Raw genomic sequence first — 17,475 nt, forward strand, 5'->3', positions numbered from 1 at the left:
AAGTTTGGAAAGTTATCGGGAAACAAGTCCAAGTGACAAACCCGAAGGCTACGACCATACTAAAGACTATGGTCACAAAAAGGCTACGACCAAAATAATGCGACTCGGAGACGTACGATTTTTGCTATAAAATTAAAGGCCTTAAAACATTGAAAAACCGGTTAAGTCAGGCTACCCCCAGCAAAAGCAAAATATGAGGGGCCTCGATAAATTTGGCCCCCGAAAAATCCAAGGGCTTCGATAAATTAGCCCTTGGATAATCCAAAAGCTTCGATAACACCAGCCTTCGAAAGACCCTTCAAAGGTGTCCGATTATGTCTACACGAACAAAATGTCTAATAAGGTTCCCATACGTTGAGCCTTCGAAAAACCCAACGGGTACAAAAATACATGCTAAGGCATAACTAAAATTTCACTAAGACCTTTAGCCAAAATGAGGGAAAAATTATGTAGCCATTTTTGAGGCCGAAACAGCTCAACCTAAGGGCCAATTCTAAAAAAGAACCTAAGGGCCGATCCTAAAAAAGAGCCTAAGGGCCAATTCTAGAAAAGAGCCTAAGGGCCGATATACAAGAGCCTAAGGGCCAGCTTAAAAAGAAATATAAGGCCAAAGCCTTATGGGAGTCCGAGACCCAGTTCTCGTTTAACTCAGACCCAAAAGGCCCCATTACCCCGAGCTCGCATTAAATTGATTTTAAGTTCAGCTCGGGGATCATCTAAAACCTTAAGAGGTATGATCTTGGGCAGTAAAATCCTTAGGGCTTATTACGAGTCTAAACCGATACCCGAACTTAGCATTTAAATCATCGGGATTTTTCATAAGCGGAGACAAAATAGAAGTCAACACAAATCAAGGACAAAGCAAAAGCTACTTTATATTCATTTAAGAAATTTAAAAAACATATTACAATGCCCATAAAGGGCCCCTTGTACAAAAAGGAACCTAATCTATTTTCGGGGCCACGTCCCCGGGAGTGCCATCTTCGTCTTCAGGGGCTTTATCTTCGGGAGCCTCTTCCCTTTCGGGAGCATCTTCATCACTTTCCCCATCTCTGGAGCCACTCACCACGTCCTCATCATCAGAGGAGACAAGAAACCTAGCATCGATTTCCCGTGCCTGTGCTTCGGCTATCTCCTCGGCAAGGTCGAACCCCCGAGCATGGATTTCCTCGAGAGTCTCCCTCTGGGCTCGGCACTTAGCCAATTCATTGCTCTATCTTGCCCGGTCGGAGGCCTCCTTTAACTCAGCTTGAACGGCCGCGCCTTCTCTCATATATATAGCAATGGATTTATCAGACGCGACCTTATTCTTCTCAGCTTCGACCTTAGCTTGAGCAGCTTCAGCCTTAGCCTGTGCAGCTTTGGTTCGGGCTTTAACCAGTTCGGCTTCCAGCCCCTCGACTTCCCTGGATAGAGACAAGCTCTTCGCTTCAGCACCTTGGAGCTGATTCAGCCGAGTCTAGTTGGGCCTTAACATCTTCCTTTTCGGCAGCAAGTTGATCCATATTCTTCTTCCATTGTTGGCAATCAGCCCGAACTCGATCTACCTCACCTCGGAGCTGCCCAATCATATCAAGCTTTTGCTGCAACTGAGATATCAAAGTGTTAGCCTCCGAAGTAGGGCCAAGAAGGCCGAACTTTGATAAAATCGCTGTTACTTGCTCGTCTAGCTCGGACTCGCTTTTTTGAGGTTTAGCCAATGCTGTTCGGAGATCCTTAAGCTCCTCTTCTCTCTGACTACAGAGGAGCCTCAAGGCCTTCTTTTTGCCTGAAACCTTCTGAGCTCGGCCTCGCATTGGCTCATCTCGGTTCTAAACTTTTGCAATGGCCTATGCATGAAACGGAAATATATCAGTCAAAAGAAGACAAGGGGAGAAAAACTTGCAATAGAAAGGGCAGGTCCTTACCCGGATAAGGAGACATTGAGCCTTTTTGAAAAGGGAGGATGCATCATTAAAGTCGTTGGCGTCCTCGATCTCAGCAAAGCAACCCTGAAAAAGATCATCTTTGATAACCTTATTTGGGTCGGGCTTCGGCATAGCATTGGATTCTTCGATTGACCCCTCAGAATAAGTTGGCAACAAAAGGGAGTGACCCGTTGTCGCAGCCCCGAGCTCCTCACTCAGGGCGTTCTCATTATCATTGGGTGTCTCGGCATTTACCCCCTTCGGTATAGTTGTTGAAGTCAGAGGGACAATCTCTACCTCCGAAGATGGAGGGGCCTTGCCCGTTTGTCCTTTCGGGGCATCCTCACCATGGGATGATGTGTCCTTTTCGGAAGGCTCAGCGACCTCGACTGGTTTCCTAGCTCGATTCACCAACGCCGACCCTTCTTCATCATTATCTTCATCATTCAGGAAGTCTTGGGCCGAGCCTATGCCTGTTTGAGCATACCTTTTCCGCAGCCTTCGAGCGGGGGTTTTCTTGTCTTGAGGGTCTTCGGTTTTCGAGACCCTTTTTCTTTTGTTGTCCTTCTCGAGCTTTGGATTTGAAGACTTGGTTTTTTCCCCAGGCGGGGCCGGCCTCATCTCAGATACATCTCTAAGACCTGCATGGGCAAGCGTGAGTAAGTAAAAACGCCGCCAAAATGTAAAATGTTGAAACTATAGAAAGGCACTCACCGTGGCTCTTCGCCTCCCACTGGCCCTTCGCCAATTCACGCCACTTACACTTGTCATAGGAAGAAGTGGCAGCTAATTTTCTAACCTAATCCTCGAGGTCGGGCACCGCTAGGGGCGCCCAAGCATCTGTTGCCGAAAGAAAGATGAGAGAGTTATGGAAAATGAATAGATACAAAAAATACGGTCTCCACTTACGGTTAAAGTTCCACCTCTACGAGAACAACATTTTTTCCTCGGGGATGATGTCCAAAGTCCTGACTCTAACAAATCGGCTCATCCAACCCCGATCTTTGGTTTCATCGGTGCTAGCGAAGAAGGACTTCGTGGTTCGACGCTGCAGCTTGATGAGCCCTCAGAATAATTGGGGCTGATACAAGCAGACTAGGTGGCTGAGGGTGAATTCCAAACCCTCGGCCTTCTCGGAGAAAAACCGCAGCATGATCACGATGCACCAGAACGAAGGGTGGATTTGACCGAGGGTTACTTCGTATGTCTTGCAGAAGTTGATCACCACCGGATCGAGGGGTCCCACTGTGAAGGGGTAAGTGTAAACACTCAAAAACCCTTCCTTGTGGGTAGTTATGCTTTCATCAGGTCTCAGGATCTGCACTTCGACCTTGTCTCCCCACCAGCGATCCTCGTTTACTTCCTTGACGAGCTGCTTAGTTATCAGGCTAATGTATCAGGATACGTGCTCGCATCGGCCTCGACATCTGGAGGATTCTTGATACCGAAGTCCTTATTGATAATGCAATCACCAGGATTGATTTCTTCAAGTGTTAGTGGCACCACCGATTTGGCCGGTCGGGAGGTAGAGGAAGATGATGCTTTATCCTTTTTGGGGACCGCCTTGGAAGTTATTGCCATAGTTATAAGCTAAGTATTACGGGTGCACAGGGATGTGGTATTTTCAGGCAAGAGCTTGGTGTTTTTCTAACGCTTGAAGAGGCGGAGGAAATAAGTGATAGAAGAAAGAGATGAATATGACAAAGGGAAGAAGAAAGAGTAAAGTTCTTCACTTGGAGGAATCGCCTCATATTTATAAACGGGCGATGACGGTTCGGCGGCTTTAGTGGCCGACCAATGCTGACATGCATTCAATGTTTTTGGGAAAGCGGACGGACGGGATGTTTCGAACGCTTGCATCACAAGGATGACATCATCATTGAGGACTTTGGGAATACAAATCGTTTCTCATCATTTTATTCTAAGAAACGCGGGGACTATGTGTATACGGTCAAAATCAGGGAGCCTGATTTCGAGGTCTTAAATTGGGTTATGAGTCCGAGTCCGGGCAACTCGAAATGGAAGTCAGATCCGGTCGAGGGATACTTACCTCGAGAAAGCTGATCGAAGGCCTGGCACGAACTGCATCGAGGGCAGCACAATCTCGAAGTCAATCAAGAAAGAGCGAGAATTTCTCAAGGGCACGTGGACCAGGGGATAATCTAAAAGATAAGATTTGTACGAAAATGTACAGGTCTGTACTAGGCTGTTATACACCTGTACCAATAGAATTCTTTACTACAATTAGGAATGTACTATATTGGGGTTTCCTCCTCCTATATAAAGGGGACCCCAATCATTTTGTAAGGGGAATCACACATTATTCACTGCAATAGAACATTCTGCTCTGCCTTTCTGTTTTAACGTGCTCAACAATTATTCTTCAGCTTTATTGTGTTTAATTTATTATTCATACTTCATTGTTCTTAGCTGACCTCGAGGCCCCTATTGCCCCAACAACACTGATTTGGTTCATCTTTTACTCTTACTTAAGCTTAATATTACTTGCATAATCACTAGTATTAGAATATATCACATATCTTTAAAACCACAAATTATCTTTAATTGTTACTCTCATTTTTTGAGGTAAACAGACATAACCAAAGTTAATAAATAAATACTTTTAAATGAAAGATTTATTTAAAATTTACTATATAGCAGTCTTAGTGGATAACGTGCAATAATTTTTATTTTAATTATGACATAAAAATACTCTCAACTTAAGAAAAAAGTAATTTTGAATAGTGAACGATTTATTAAGAAAATTTGAGGATTAACAAGGTTAGTTACACACAATTGCATAAAGTTCTATTAGGCGAGCCCCGTACTCCGGGAGTTGCGCGTGTCCGAGGTGTAAGCCCCAGCAGCTGAGCCGTAAGTCTCACGGAACTAAGCCCCACACATAAGCCCAGGGGCGTTTTACGAGTGCTCCGCCCCAGAGTGAGCCCCGGACGAGTCCCAATTCTACCTTTTAAAATAGAGGTTTATATTGATGACATGCTAGTTAAGTCCCTGTGAGTAGAGGACCATTTGAAACATTTATAGGAGACTTTCCATATACCGAGGAAGTACAATATGAAAGTCAACCCAGAAAAGTGTGCATTCGGTGTTAACTCGGGCAAGTTTCTCGGCTTCATGGTGTCCAATCGAGGGATCGAGATCAACCCCGATAAAATCAAAGCTATCGAGGATATCAAAGTCGTAGAAAATGTAAAGGCCGGTAGAGGATAACCAGGCGCATAGCCACCCTAGAGCAATTCATTTCGAGGTCCTCGACAGGAGTCACCTATTCTTCTCATTGCTTGGGAAGAAGAACAACTTTGCATAGACCCCGAAATGTCAGCAGGCCTTAGAGGAACTAAAGCGGTACTTATCGAGCCCGCCGCTGCTTCATACCCCTAAAATGGACGAACAACTTTACTTGTACTTGGCAGTATCGGAGATAACGGTAAGTGGAGTCCTGGTCCGAGAAGAACGAGGTACGCAATTCCCTGTCTATTTCGGACCTTAGGTGAGGCCGATACTAGATATCCACACTTAGAAAAATTAGCGCTTGCTTTAATAAGCGCCTCTAGGAAACTAAAGCCGAACTTATCCTCTTCGAGATATGTTGCACAAACCCGAACTGTCGGTCGATTGGCCAAATGGGCCGTCGATATCAGTGGGTATGATATTGAGTATCGACCCCGAACCGCCATCAAGTCTCAAATCTTGGCGGACTTCGTGGCTGACTTCACGCCAGCCCTCGTACCCAAGGTGGAAAAAGAACTACTGATAAAATCGGGTACGACTTCGGGGATCTTGACCCTCTTTTCAGATGGTTCTTTGAACGTAAAGGGGTCTGGACTCGGCGTCGTTACAAAACCACCCACAGGTAATGTGGTTAGATAATCTATTAGAACTATAAAATTGATTAATAATGAGGCCGAATATGAGGCCATGATTGTAGGTCTCGGACTAGCCAAAGGCTTGGGAGCAGAGTTGATCTAAGCCAAATGCGACTCCCCCTCGTTGTGAATCAGGTTAACGGGACCTTTGAAGTTCGGGAAGAGCGAATGCAAAGATACTTGGACAAGCTACAAGTAACTCTATGCCGGTTCAAAGAATGGACTTTGCAACATGTGCCTCGAGATCAAAATAGTGAAACCGATGCCCTCGCAAACCTAGGTTTGTCAGTCGAAGACAACGAACTTAATTCAGGGGATGTTGTACAACTAATGAGGTCAGTGGTCGAAGAGGGCCATGCCAAGATAAATTCCACAAGCATGACTTGGGACTGGAGAAATAAGTACATAGAATACTTGAAGAACGGAATACTTCCTTCAGACCAAAAGAAATCGAGGGCCCCACATACGAAGGCAGCCCGGTTTAGCTTGTCCGAAGATGGAACCTTACTCAGGAGGACGTTCGACAGGCTGCTAGCGATATGTATAGGACCGGGTGATACCGAGTATGTTTTGAGGGAATTCCACGAAGGCACATGTGGGAATCACCCAGGCGCCGAATCGCTGGTCCGAAAGGTAATCCGATCCGGCTATTACTGGAATGGTATGGAAAAGGATGCGAAGGAGTTTGTGCAAAAATGTGAAAAGTGTCAAAGGCATGCTCCGATGATTCATCAACCCGGGGAGCTGCTGCATTTGGTTTTATGTCCATGGCCATTCATGAAGTGGGGGATTGACATTGTCGGCCCCCTTTCATCGTTGCCAGGTAAGGCTCGATTTGTTTTATTTATGACTGACAATTTTTCTAAGTGGGTTGAAGCACATGCCGATTAGAAGGTCAGAGAAAAAGAAGTCATCAATTTCATTTGGGACCATATCGTATGTCGATTCGGGATACCATCCAAAATTGCCTGCGACAACGGAAAACAGTTTATCGGCAGCAAGGTGACCAAGTTTCTCGAAGGCCTCAAGATCAAAAGGATCTTATAACCTCCTTATCACCCTAGTGTAAATGGGCAAGCCGAATCGACCAACAAAACCATAAAACAAAACCTTAGGGAAAGGTTGACTGACGCCAAAGGAAAATGGAGAGAAATCCTGCCCGAAGTCCTTTGGGCATATCGCACGACTTCGAAGTCCAATACCGGGGCTACCCCGTCCTCTTTGGTTTACGGTACGAAAGCTTTAATACTTGTTGAAGCTAGGGAGCCAAGCATCAGATTTCGATACGCGACGTAGGAATCGAATGACAAAGCCATGAATGCGAGCCTAGAACTATTGGATGTGATGTGAAGCTAACCTTGTTCGATTTGCCGCCCAGAAACAACGAATCGAGAGGTATTACAATAGAAGGGCCAAACTTCGATACTTTAATATCGGGGACTTGGTAATAAGGAAGGTAACTCTAAACACCCAAAATCCGAATGAAGGAAAATAGGGAAGGTCCGTACCAGATTCTCAAAATCACAGGAAAAGGATCCTACAAGCTCGACACGTGGACGACGAATAATTACCAAACAATTGGAATATATCTCAGCTAGAACGATAATACTGCTAAGGTACGGGCCCTTCCATTTTCATTTACATTTTAAACTAAATCTTGTAGGTGTTCGATCACAAATAATAATGGACTCCTCGACACGAAGTCTTTAGGTCTGAAAGCACGCGTTGCACTCTTTTTCCCTTAGACCGGTTTTGTCCCAAATGGGTTTTCCGGCGAGGTTTTTAATGAGGCAACCATTGATCGTGCCAACTTAGAACAATTTAATAGTATCTGATGCTTCTTTAGAATTAGTCTCGAATATTTAGGGGCATTACTGTTGAATGTTAGCTTTGTTGCGGGGAAATTACTTCATGGCATCAGGGTCTCGATAGGAAAATTTGTAAGGGCCAAATGGTCAAACAAACCATGCCCGCATATTTTTCTCAAGCCCTGGCACAGAACATGTACGCATGTACAATCAATATAAAGAGAAGAATTTTTCCTTGCCAATATCTCATGCCTTAGAAAAGTTCTTCTACTTTAAAATGTCATACTCTCGAGCTATTATGGAAACTAGCCTAAGGTCCATTCATAGCTAGAGTTCGGATAATCACCCCCACAATCAGGGACTACCATCCGAAAAATAAATGAGATCGAATTGTTAAAACTTCAAGATCATAAGACCTTCCAGGCAACTCTCGATTTTATAGGCCACAACCACCCCACTCGAGGACTGACACTTTGGCAAGCTCAAATAAAACAGGAAAATAAGCTCGGAGACGTCCGAATTCCGTAACAAAATAGGCCTTCTAATTCTTTCATAAATCGGTAAAAAGGGCTACCCCCGGTGAAAACATAAAAGGCTTTGATAATATAGAGCCTCGAAAGCTCTAAAGAGTACAAAACTGTTCGGACTCTCAAACAAGTTCTTTATTTCACGCTAAAGCATTACAACCTTTGTAAACACGGATGATAAACAAAGGAAAAAATTTTAAAAACCGAAAAGGGGAGAAAAGCCTTATATATATATATGATCGTTTTACAAAGGCCAGATCGGCCAAATACAACGGTCTAAGGGCTACTCTTACTTCGAGTTCGAGATATCACTCTTACTCGACTACTAAGCTTAAGGGCTACTTCAACTCGAGTTCGAATAAATTCTCACTCGGGGACTATTTTTTGAGCCTAAGGGCCACCTGATTTTGAGTTCGAGATAACACTCTCACTCGGACATCAAAGTCAAAGATTACCTTATTTCGAGTCCAAATAAATGATCTCACTCGGCTTTGATTTATCGAAAACCGCCTCAGGCTGAGTTCGAATATTCGATCTGGGACCGTTGAATACAACTATATAACTTTATACTAAGTTACTTTGACACTTGCATAAAATAACAAAAGGAAAACGGATTTGGGAGCCATGGAATGGAAAAGTTTTTACATATCAAAGTTTTTTACAAGGGTCACATAGCCCGATCAAAAATTTCTTTACAAAGGCCGATTGGCCTTAAAGCAAAAGCAAAAATTACTAGGCCTAGGCAGCACGGTCCTTATCGGAGGAAGCTTCTTTGCCTTCGAAATATTCTTCACCAGATCCGCTTACATTCTCGGAATCTTCATCGAGAAATGCTAGCGTCCGAGCCTTTTCTTCCTCAGCCTTGGCGATCTCGAGTTCAGTAGATATATCAAAAATTTGAGCAATGACCCCCTTCGAGAGCCTCCCTTCAGGCCTTCCACTTCGAATGATCGACCATGCCCTTATCCTACTCGAGGGTAGCTTTGGCATCGACCTTGTACTAGGTCGCAGTAGCCTGGGCCTTAGTATTGGCCGCGACAACTTCAGATCTGTCAACCTTGAGCTCTTTATCCAAACTGGCTAAATTGGACTCGAGCTCCTCGACCTTCTTCGCCTGAATCGAGGCGTTTTCCCTTGCGACCCAAAGTTGAGATTTGGCTGACTCCAGCTCTGCTTGGACGACCTCCTTTTTCGAGGCTAAGATATCCATACAACCTTTGAACTTTTTAGCCTCGGCTTGTACTTAATCTATTTGCCTTTGAAGGTCCTTGATTTGTTCGAGCCTCTGTCGAACCTGCAAAATTGGATCGTTAGTTGTTATCTTTGATTCGTCCTCACTATCATGAAGAACTCGGAATACTTGCTCAGCCATCTCATCATGTTCATCTTGAGCCGCCACCAAGTGTACCTGAAGCTTCTCACTAGGAAGCTTGCAAGTATCACATTTCTCAGTGAGGCCTTGGACCTCGGCCTTGCGTTCTTCTCTGATTCGAAGAAAGGCTTCATGATGAAACACTAAAGCCTACGAGAAAGGAAGGAAATGTTAGAGATATCTACAATTCAAAGTCATAAAGAAATAATGCAATGTCCCTTGAAATTACCCGATTCAGAGCATGCTGGACCTCATTGAACAAACAACCAACTTCCACAACATCCGTTTTGCCTTGGTCCTCTTCAGTGACCAAGCATCGGAGATAGATAGCCACCCCTACGAGGGTAGAGAAAACGTAAGCGCCCTCCAAGATTGAGATGATAAGTGGGCGCTTACGCTCGGGATCAATGCTGGGAGCCGGGAATTGGTTGGTCAGTTTAAAGCTCGAGGAAGCCTCACTCGGGCTCTTCCTCGATACGTCCAAATCACCTAGACCGGTGACATCTTCTACCTCGGCGAAATAACCTCGAAAGAAATCTTCCTCTCCATGGGCTCCCTCCCCGTGACAAGTCTCCATAGCTTGAGCGTCACGTATCATCGAGTCAGGAACTGGAGGGAACGAGGGGAACCCCCGATATCTATTGCCCCAAATGGGTCTTTCGAGGCATCGTCTTTGTTCTGGGGAGCCTCGAGCCCGGTTTCTGCACTTGCATTGACAACATCTTTGGTTGCCTTCCCACTTCGAGGTGAGGCGTCTTCGATTCTTTCTGGCTCGGGCTCATCAGGTTGGGGCAAAGTAGTTTTGGGTCCCGCCGGTCTAATGGTTCTTTGAATCTCGGTGCTAGCTCGCACACGAGTCACCAATCTAGAGTTTTCTTCTTCTTCCTCTTCATCTTCTATCTCATCCAATAGCTATTGGATGGACTACAGAGTTACATGAATAACATCCCCCTTAGGCTTACGGGTCCTCCTAGCCGGCTTTTTCTTTTTCGGGCCTGGACAACTTGGAGCCTCCTTTCTTTTCTTCTCTTTGCCTTGCTTCGGTGCAGATGAGGAAGGAAGTGCCTCTTCTTCAGTAGAGGGGGGCCTAATTGGTACGTCCTTCCCGAGGCCTACATAATGGAAATGATGAGAAGTAAAATAATGAAGCCCGAATAAAAACCTTTCTAAGGAAAGAAGATTACCGTGGTTACAGACCTCCCATTGGCCCCTTCATAACTCCATCCAGGCATGCTCGGAGTAAGATTTTTATGATACTAATCCCTCGACCCATTGCCTCAGGTCGGGGATCACTTCCGGCACAACGGCCACAGTTGCAACACAAAAGACTTGGATGAGGGGAAGACAAGAAGTAAAACGGCAAAATAAATTTTCAAAGGCAAAGCAATACTTACGCTTCATGTTCCACTTTTCAGGGAACGACATGTCTCCGGCAGGGATTAGAGACGAAGTCTTTATTCGGACAAATCTGACCATCCAACCTTGGTCTCGGGTCTCATCTATGCTCGAGAATGAGGGGTTCGGTGGCTCGGCAGTAAAACTTGATTATGCCTCCACAATAAAGCCGGGGGCCATAGAGGCGCATGAGGTGATCGAGGGTAAAATGATGCCCCTCGATCTTCCTTGCAAAGAATCGAAGCAGGATCATGATCCTCCAGAACGACGGACGGATTTGACCTAGGGTGACATTGTACCTCTTGCAAAAGGCAACAATGATAGGGTCCAAGGGACCTATCGTGAGGGGTAGGTATAGACGCTCAGATACCCCTCCACGTGAGTTGTGAGGGATTCCTTGGGGCTAGGCACTACTATATCCTTGCCAACCCAGTTACACTCCTTTTTCACCCTCTCGAGAAGACCTTCTGTAATCGTGCACATGTACCTCGACATTTGTTCACATCGACCCGATGTCGATGGTGTGTTCTCCACCTTGAAATCATCGGCAGTGGCACACTTCGTCGGAATGAAGTCCTCAAGGGGATGTTCCGCCGCGGCTGCGGCGCCGGTAGACTTTGATGAAGAAGCAGTTCCTTTGTGCGGAACGATTTTTGAAGTTTTAGACATTCTTATATGTAGAGAAAGATGAAACGGGGGAAGAAATCTTGGTGTTTTGCGATGGAGCAAGTAAAGAAATGCAGACATCTCAGAATATAGAGCTTTGAAGAAGGAAAAGATTTTGGAAATTTGAGGGAAGAAAATTTGTAAGTAAAGTTTGAAAAATGAAGAAAGATGCATTTATAGGTTGAAGGCGGTGGTTCAGTGCCGGTGGTGGCTGACAATCGACTGACAAGCATTAAATTCCTAGAGAACTGTACCGACGAGATGTTTTAGTCACCTCTGCTGCTTACGTCACGATGCCTACGTTATGATAAACCGAAGGGAAGTTTGAAGACTCAATTCATTTCATGTTGTTGCACTCCAAAAAACGAGGGGACTATCTATATACGGTCAAAATCAAGCTTGCCTAATTTTATATGACTAACCAAAGTCGGGGTGGCAGATTAAGGCTCGGCCTCGATTATAACGGACCATGGTACGGAGATGGATTGGTAAGCTTGTGGATCAATGGTTGATCAAGATCGAGATCAGCCGTGATCGAGACCTAAGAGAGAAAGAGATCGAGCAAGATCGAAGGAAGCCTGCTAGATCGAGTAACAGAAAGCCGAGATATCTATAATCGAGCAAGGATCGTGGCAGAAATCTTGGCACGTATCAAGTAAAGACCGAACATTTAGCCAATCATGGGATTTCCTTTTGTAATTAGAATTATACCATAATTAGGATTCCTCTACTATATACAAAGGGTCCTAATCATTTTGTAATCATCATATTCACGAATAATTAAGCAATATACGACATTTTCTCTCTTAAAGTTCTCTTAAGCTCTGCTGTTCAGTTCATACTTTAAGCATAATCTGTTGTTCAAAGGGCGATCTAGCTCGAGGACCACAGTTGTTCATCACATTGGTTTGCCTTATTTTGCTGTTAATTTCTAATGTTAATTTTCATATTTATCAGTTTGTGCCAAGTGAAATCACATATCCTTAAACCACTTATAAGTTTAGTTGTTATCTAATTTAGCGGTAAACACAACCATCATTCTTCCATCTGCTTTCCATAATAAACCTGTACCAATAAGATAAATTTACCACAAGCAAATGTTCTTTGATTGAAACTTATATTGGTTTGGTATCATCAAAATCAATACGTGAAACCTTGGGGCTAACAATCTCCCCCTTTTTTATGATGGCAAACCATTGAGTACAAAACATGAAACTTAATCAAATACTTAATTAAAGCACAATAAAAGGACAAGTTAGATAAACTAGTTACTTCCCTGAAATATCGAGATAATGTTAAGCTTTCTCTTCCACGTATAAGTGCCATGGCAAGGAAGTGCTCCCCCTTACTCCTAGGGTTCATTAGTTATGTTCCTCTGCCTTCAAGCATCTTATCTGAAATATTCGCAAGGAAAATTTTGTACCATATATTTCTCCCCCTTTTAAAATCATCAAAAGGGTAGAACCAAATATTCAATCCACAGAACATAGTAAAATCTTAGAGATGCACAGTCTTAGCAGAAATTAAAGAAGCATACAAGCAATCATGCCATAATTATCACCTATAGAATCTCAAGTTAAAAACATTAAAAATATGTTTAAGTAAATTGAAAACTCTTAATTGATCAAATAGTCAAAAGTTTATTCCAAGTTTAAGAAATTGCACGATCTAAAAGACAAGTTTTAAACAACAGTTTGCCTTAATAAAAATATAGAGTAGCGTAAAATACTTTGAGTCTATTCAAAATTTTGTGACTCACTCAAATATTATCATAGACTTGCAAACTTAATGCCACGAAAGGATCCAAGATGACATCATTACCATACCAACTTCTTTCGTAAATGTGAGGAAATATCTGTAAGATGATGGTCAATGTCCTCCAGGCAGATTTCAAAATTACTTTTTCTAACAAGCAATCTAGTGGCATGTGTTATGCCTTGTGCTCTAGTTTTGTGTAACGACTCGACCAGTCGTTTTGAGAATTCGCACTTCGCTCGCCAGTTTTCGGGCATGACTAGCCCCGTATGATGTATTATGACTTATGTAAATCGTCAGTTTTGGTTTTCAGGTTAATCGAAATAGATATGAGAGGATGATTCCCAGCTTGAATTGGGAGCACGTCCGGAATGATATTTGGAGGTCCGTGGTAGATGTAGGCTTGAATTGGCGGAATTGGAAATTTGGAGTTTCCGCTCGGCAGTGGAAATTTTGATGTCGTGGTTGAAATGGAATTCCGGAAGTTGGAGTAGGTCCGTTGTGTCATTTGGAAAATGTGAGAAAAATTTAGGTCATTCGGACGAGGTTTGATAGACTTTTTGATCGAATTCGGGATTCGGAAGCTTTGGAATCCTTAGGCTTGAATCCGAGGGTGATTTGATGTTTCGATGTTGTTTTGGGAGATCCGAAGGTTGGAACAAGTTTGAATGATGTTATGGGATGTCTTGGCATATTTGGTTGAGGTTCCGAGGGCCTCGGGTGTGTTTTGGATGCTCAACGGGTCACCTTTTGGACTTAAGGAGTTGCTAGTTTGCTGGTGTTCTGCAACTGGTGTGTTCTTCATCGCGATCGCGGGAGGAGGTTTGCGATCACGTAAGGCAAATGGAGGTCCAGCTGGGTTAACTCTTCGTGATCGCAGAGAACGGGACGCGATCGCGTAGGTCAGTCAGGTTGTGCAACGCGAACGCGTGGGCCAGGCCGTGTTCGCGTAGAAGAAATAAGGCGGTAGAGGAAATCTGGTGTTACCCTTCGCGTTCGCGTGGGGTCAATCGCGATCGCGTAGGTCAGGGGAACCACTGCATCGCGTTCGGATGTGGAGTAATGCGGTCATATAGAGTAAAATGTTGAGGCAGCAAAATTGTTCTCCGCAATCGCGAGGGTGTTTCTGCGACCGCAATTGAGGAAATGTTTGGGCAGAATGTTTAAGTTCAAAATAAGGGTTTTGGTCCATAATGCCAAAATTCATTAGAGAGCTCGGGAGAAGGCGATTTTGGAAGGGAATTTCAGAGGAATGATTGGGGTAAGTGTTCTTCACTCAAATTTGGTTAAATCCCATGATTATGTCTTGATTCTTATCATTTAATTTGGGAATTTGGGGTGAAAATGGAAGAAAATTTGGAGAGTTGATTTTTAGGATTTGGATGGCCATTTGTTGTCGGATTTTGGTGAATTTGATATGGGTAGACTCGTGAGCGAATGAGTTTCCGGTTTTGTGATTTTATCGGATTTCGAGACGTGGGCTTGGGGGTCGGGTTTGAGCAATTTCGGGATTCTTGAGTTAATTTAAATATTTTTGGGTGGGATTTGTTCCTTTAGCCTAATTTGAAGTTATGATTCTGATTTTGGATAGATCGGGGTGAGTTGAGGCCGGTTCAAGAGGCAAAGGCATCGTGGGCTAGGGTTTGGACCGGTTTGAGGTAAGTAATGATTGTAAATGTTGTCCTGAAGGTATGAAACACCGGATTTCACATCGTTGTGGTATTTTGAGGTGACGCTGTTGGGGATTGTGACTTGGTCCATCCCGTACGACTATTAAGTCACGTATTTGATTGAAAACTGTTTGATATTATTGTGTTTTGGAAAGTATTACTATGTTTGTGGCTGGATGCCGTGTTTGGACCCTTAGGGGCTTTTTACTACTGTTTCCTCACTGTTCTTGATAATATTTACACTCAGTCATGCCATGCTTTCACTGATTTCATAACTCGGATTTTATTTACTCCTTTTGATTTTATAAATGATATTTTGAGCCGAGTACCTATTTTACTGTTAGCCCGAGGGGCTTGAGTGAGATCTGACTGTGTGAGGCCGATGGTCTGTGTTGTGAGCATATCATGGGATCGGGCTGCGCGCCGCAGCCTGTGTACTGATTTGTGATATATGAGAGGCCGAGGTTATGATTTATTATGCCACGAGGTGGCTTGTTATGTGAGGCTGAGGGCCTGATTGATTATGCCACGAGATGGCTAGTTATAGCGCTTGGGCTGTAGGAGCCCCTCCGGAGTCTGTACACTCCCAGTGAGCGCGGGTACCCAGTGTGAGTGATGTGATATTGCCCGAGGGGTTGTTGTTGATTCATGTTGTTGCCCGAGGGGCTGATTACGAGTGCTTGTGAGGTAGCCCAGAGGGTCTGGTTGTGTTGATATTTCGCTCGAGGGGTTGGTTCTGTTGATATTTTGCCCGAGGGGCGGTTGATGGTACATGTTTTGCCCGAGGGGCTATTTACGTTTCTATCTTTTTTTTCTCACTGTTTTCATCACTCGTTTGAAACTAATGGAAGATGTTTTAAAAGGAAAGGTTTTTACTGAAACTGAGTTGTTTTACGAGAAAAATGGTTTCTGTACTGTTTTTGAGTAATGTACTACATTTGTTGTAGTGTTATGACGTGGAATTATGTGCTTTCTTACTGCTCAGCTTTCATTTACTTTTGTTACTTACTGAATTGGTGTGCTCACATTACTCCCTGCACCTTGTGTGCAGATTCAGATATTTCGGAACCTGGTAGGGGGTGTTGATTACTTAGTGGCAGGTTCATCGAAGTTAGCAAGGTAGCTGCCCGACGTTTGCAGCCCTACTTTTCTTCCTCTTATCCTCTTTAGATTTTTTAGTATATTTTCAGACTCTTCATTGTATTCAGACCTTAGTAGATGCTCGTGACTTGTGACACCCCGATGTCGGGTTTGTGTTATTTTCTTCCGCACTGGTTATTTAGGCTTGTGTTATGAGATTCTGTAAACTTAAAAGCTTGAAAATGACTTTTATTTAATACTGGTTTGATTTGGGATTTGTGTCAGCTGGCCTAGTTTTACGACAGGCGCCATCACGACCGGGTCGGTTTTAGGGTTATGACAAGTTGGTATTAGAGCCTAGGTTATATAGGTCTCACGAGTCATGAGCAGGTTTAGTAGAGTTTTGCGGATCTACAGAGACGTCTGTACTTATCCTCGGGAGGCTGCAGAACCTTTTGGAAATCCTACATTCTTGAATTCTTATCGTGCGTCATTGATTCAGCTTGATATGTGACTCTTTGAATTCCTTCTACATATTCGTATGCGCGCATGAGCGCTCTGTATCAGATGTGCATCGATGGCTTGTGATTCCCTGATCGGGGGGCGAGATATGATTTTTGTTTGTTGATGTTAGGCCAGTCTGGAAGACTTGAGGCCGGGCTCCGCTTGTAACTTGAGCACTATGGTGTTAATTGTGTGAGCACGTGCTTCTGGATTTATATGCTCGGTATTGTCCCTATTCGTGGAAGTGATGACTGAATGGCTAGGTGATGAGTATGATATGACTGCAAGATGTGTTCATATGATTTGAATGTGACGAGAAGGGTCTGCTTGAGGGTAGAAAGAACTATTGGTCCTCGATTTCCATCTTGATTGGGTGTATAGCCCGAGTTAGGGGTGTGTGAAGGATCTTTTCATGTTGTCTAGTTGGGGAGTAGAGTAGATTTCATGTTACGATATGAGTTCAGACTCAGAAAGATTTAGTGATTGCATGATGTCTATGACAGTGGAAGGGTATGAAGAGATGTTAGTTTGAGGCAAAGCAGGTGGGTTATCTCCTGCGGAGTGTTCTGAAGTTTGTGCAATCCTTTTGTTATTTGTTGGAAGACCTCTTGTACCAGTGAAATATATGTGTTGCAATTTGAATTTATATTGCCTAAAAGAGTGGGCTTGACTGTTACGAGGGTGAATGCGAAGTTTCAGATGAATTGAAATACTAGATGGTTGTGTTGCATGAGCTTATGAAGGATTTAGTTGAGTCTCACTATGTATTATGGCAGTAATAGAGAGTGTGGGCACTGTGAGTCTTCGTGTGTTTTGATCTATCGCTTTGATGCCAAGTGGGGGAGTCTGTTATTGATCGATTGATTGCACGGTTATATGCTATGTTGGTTCTAGTTTGAGGTAT

At 43.8% G+C, this 17,475-nt stretch overlaps 1 protein-coding gene across 1 annotated transcript; it reads right to left on the reverse strand.

Moving 5' to 3' along the window:
* Window positions 1–943: 943 nt before the first annotated feature.
* LOC109205517 lies at window positions 944–2,528 on the reverse strand. Its single transcript, XM_019368230.1, has 4 exons — window positions 1,908–2,528; window positions 1,438–1,811; window positions 1,304–1,406; window positions 944–1,183 (listed from the first exon to the last, which is right to left on the reverse strand). The coding sequence occupies exons 1-4, from the start codon at window positions 2,526–2,528 to the stop codon at window positions 944–946; spliced, it is 1,338 nt and encodes a 445-aa protein (XP_019223775.1).
* Window positions 2,529–17,475: the final 14,947 nt, after the last annotated feature.

This window comes from Nicotiana attenuata, unplaced genomic scaffold (genome assembly GCF_001879085.1).
Source record: "Nicotiana attenuata strain UT unplaced genomic scaffold, NIATTr2, whole genome shotgun sequence".
Taxonomy (NCBI): Eukaryota; Viridiplantae; Streptophyta; class Magnoliopsida; order Solanales; family Solanaceae; genus Nicotiana; species Nicotiana attenuata.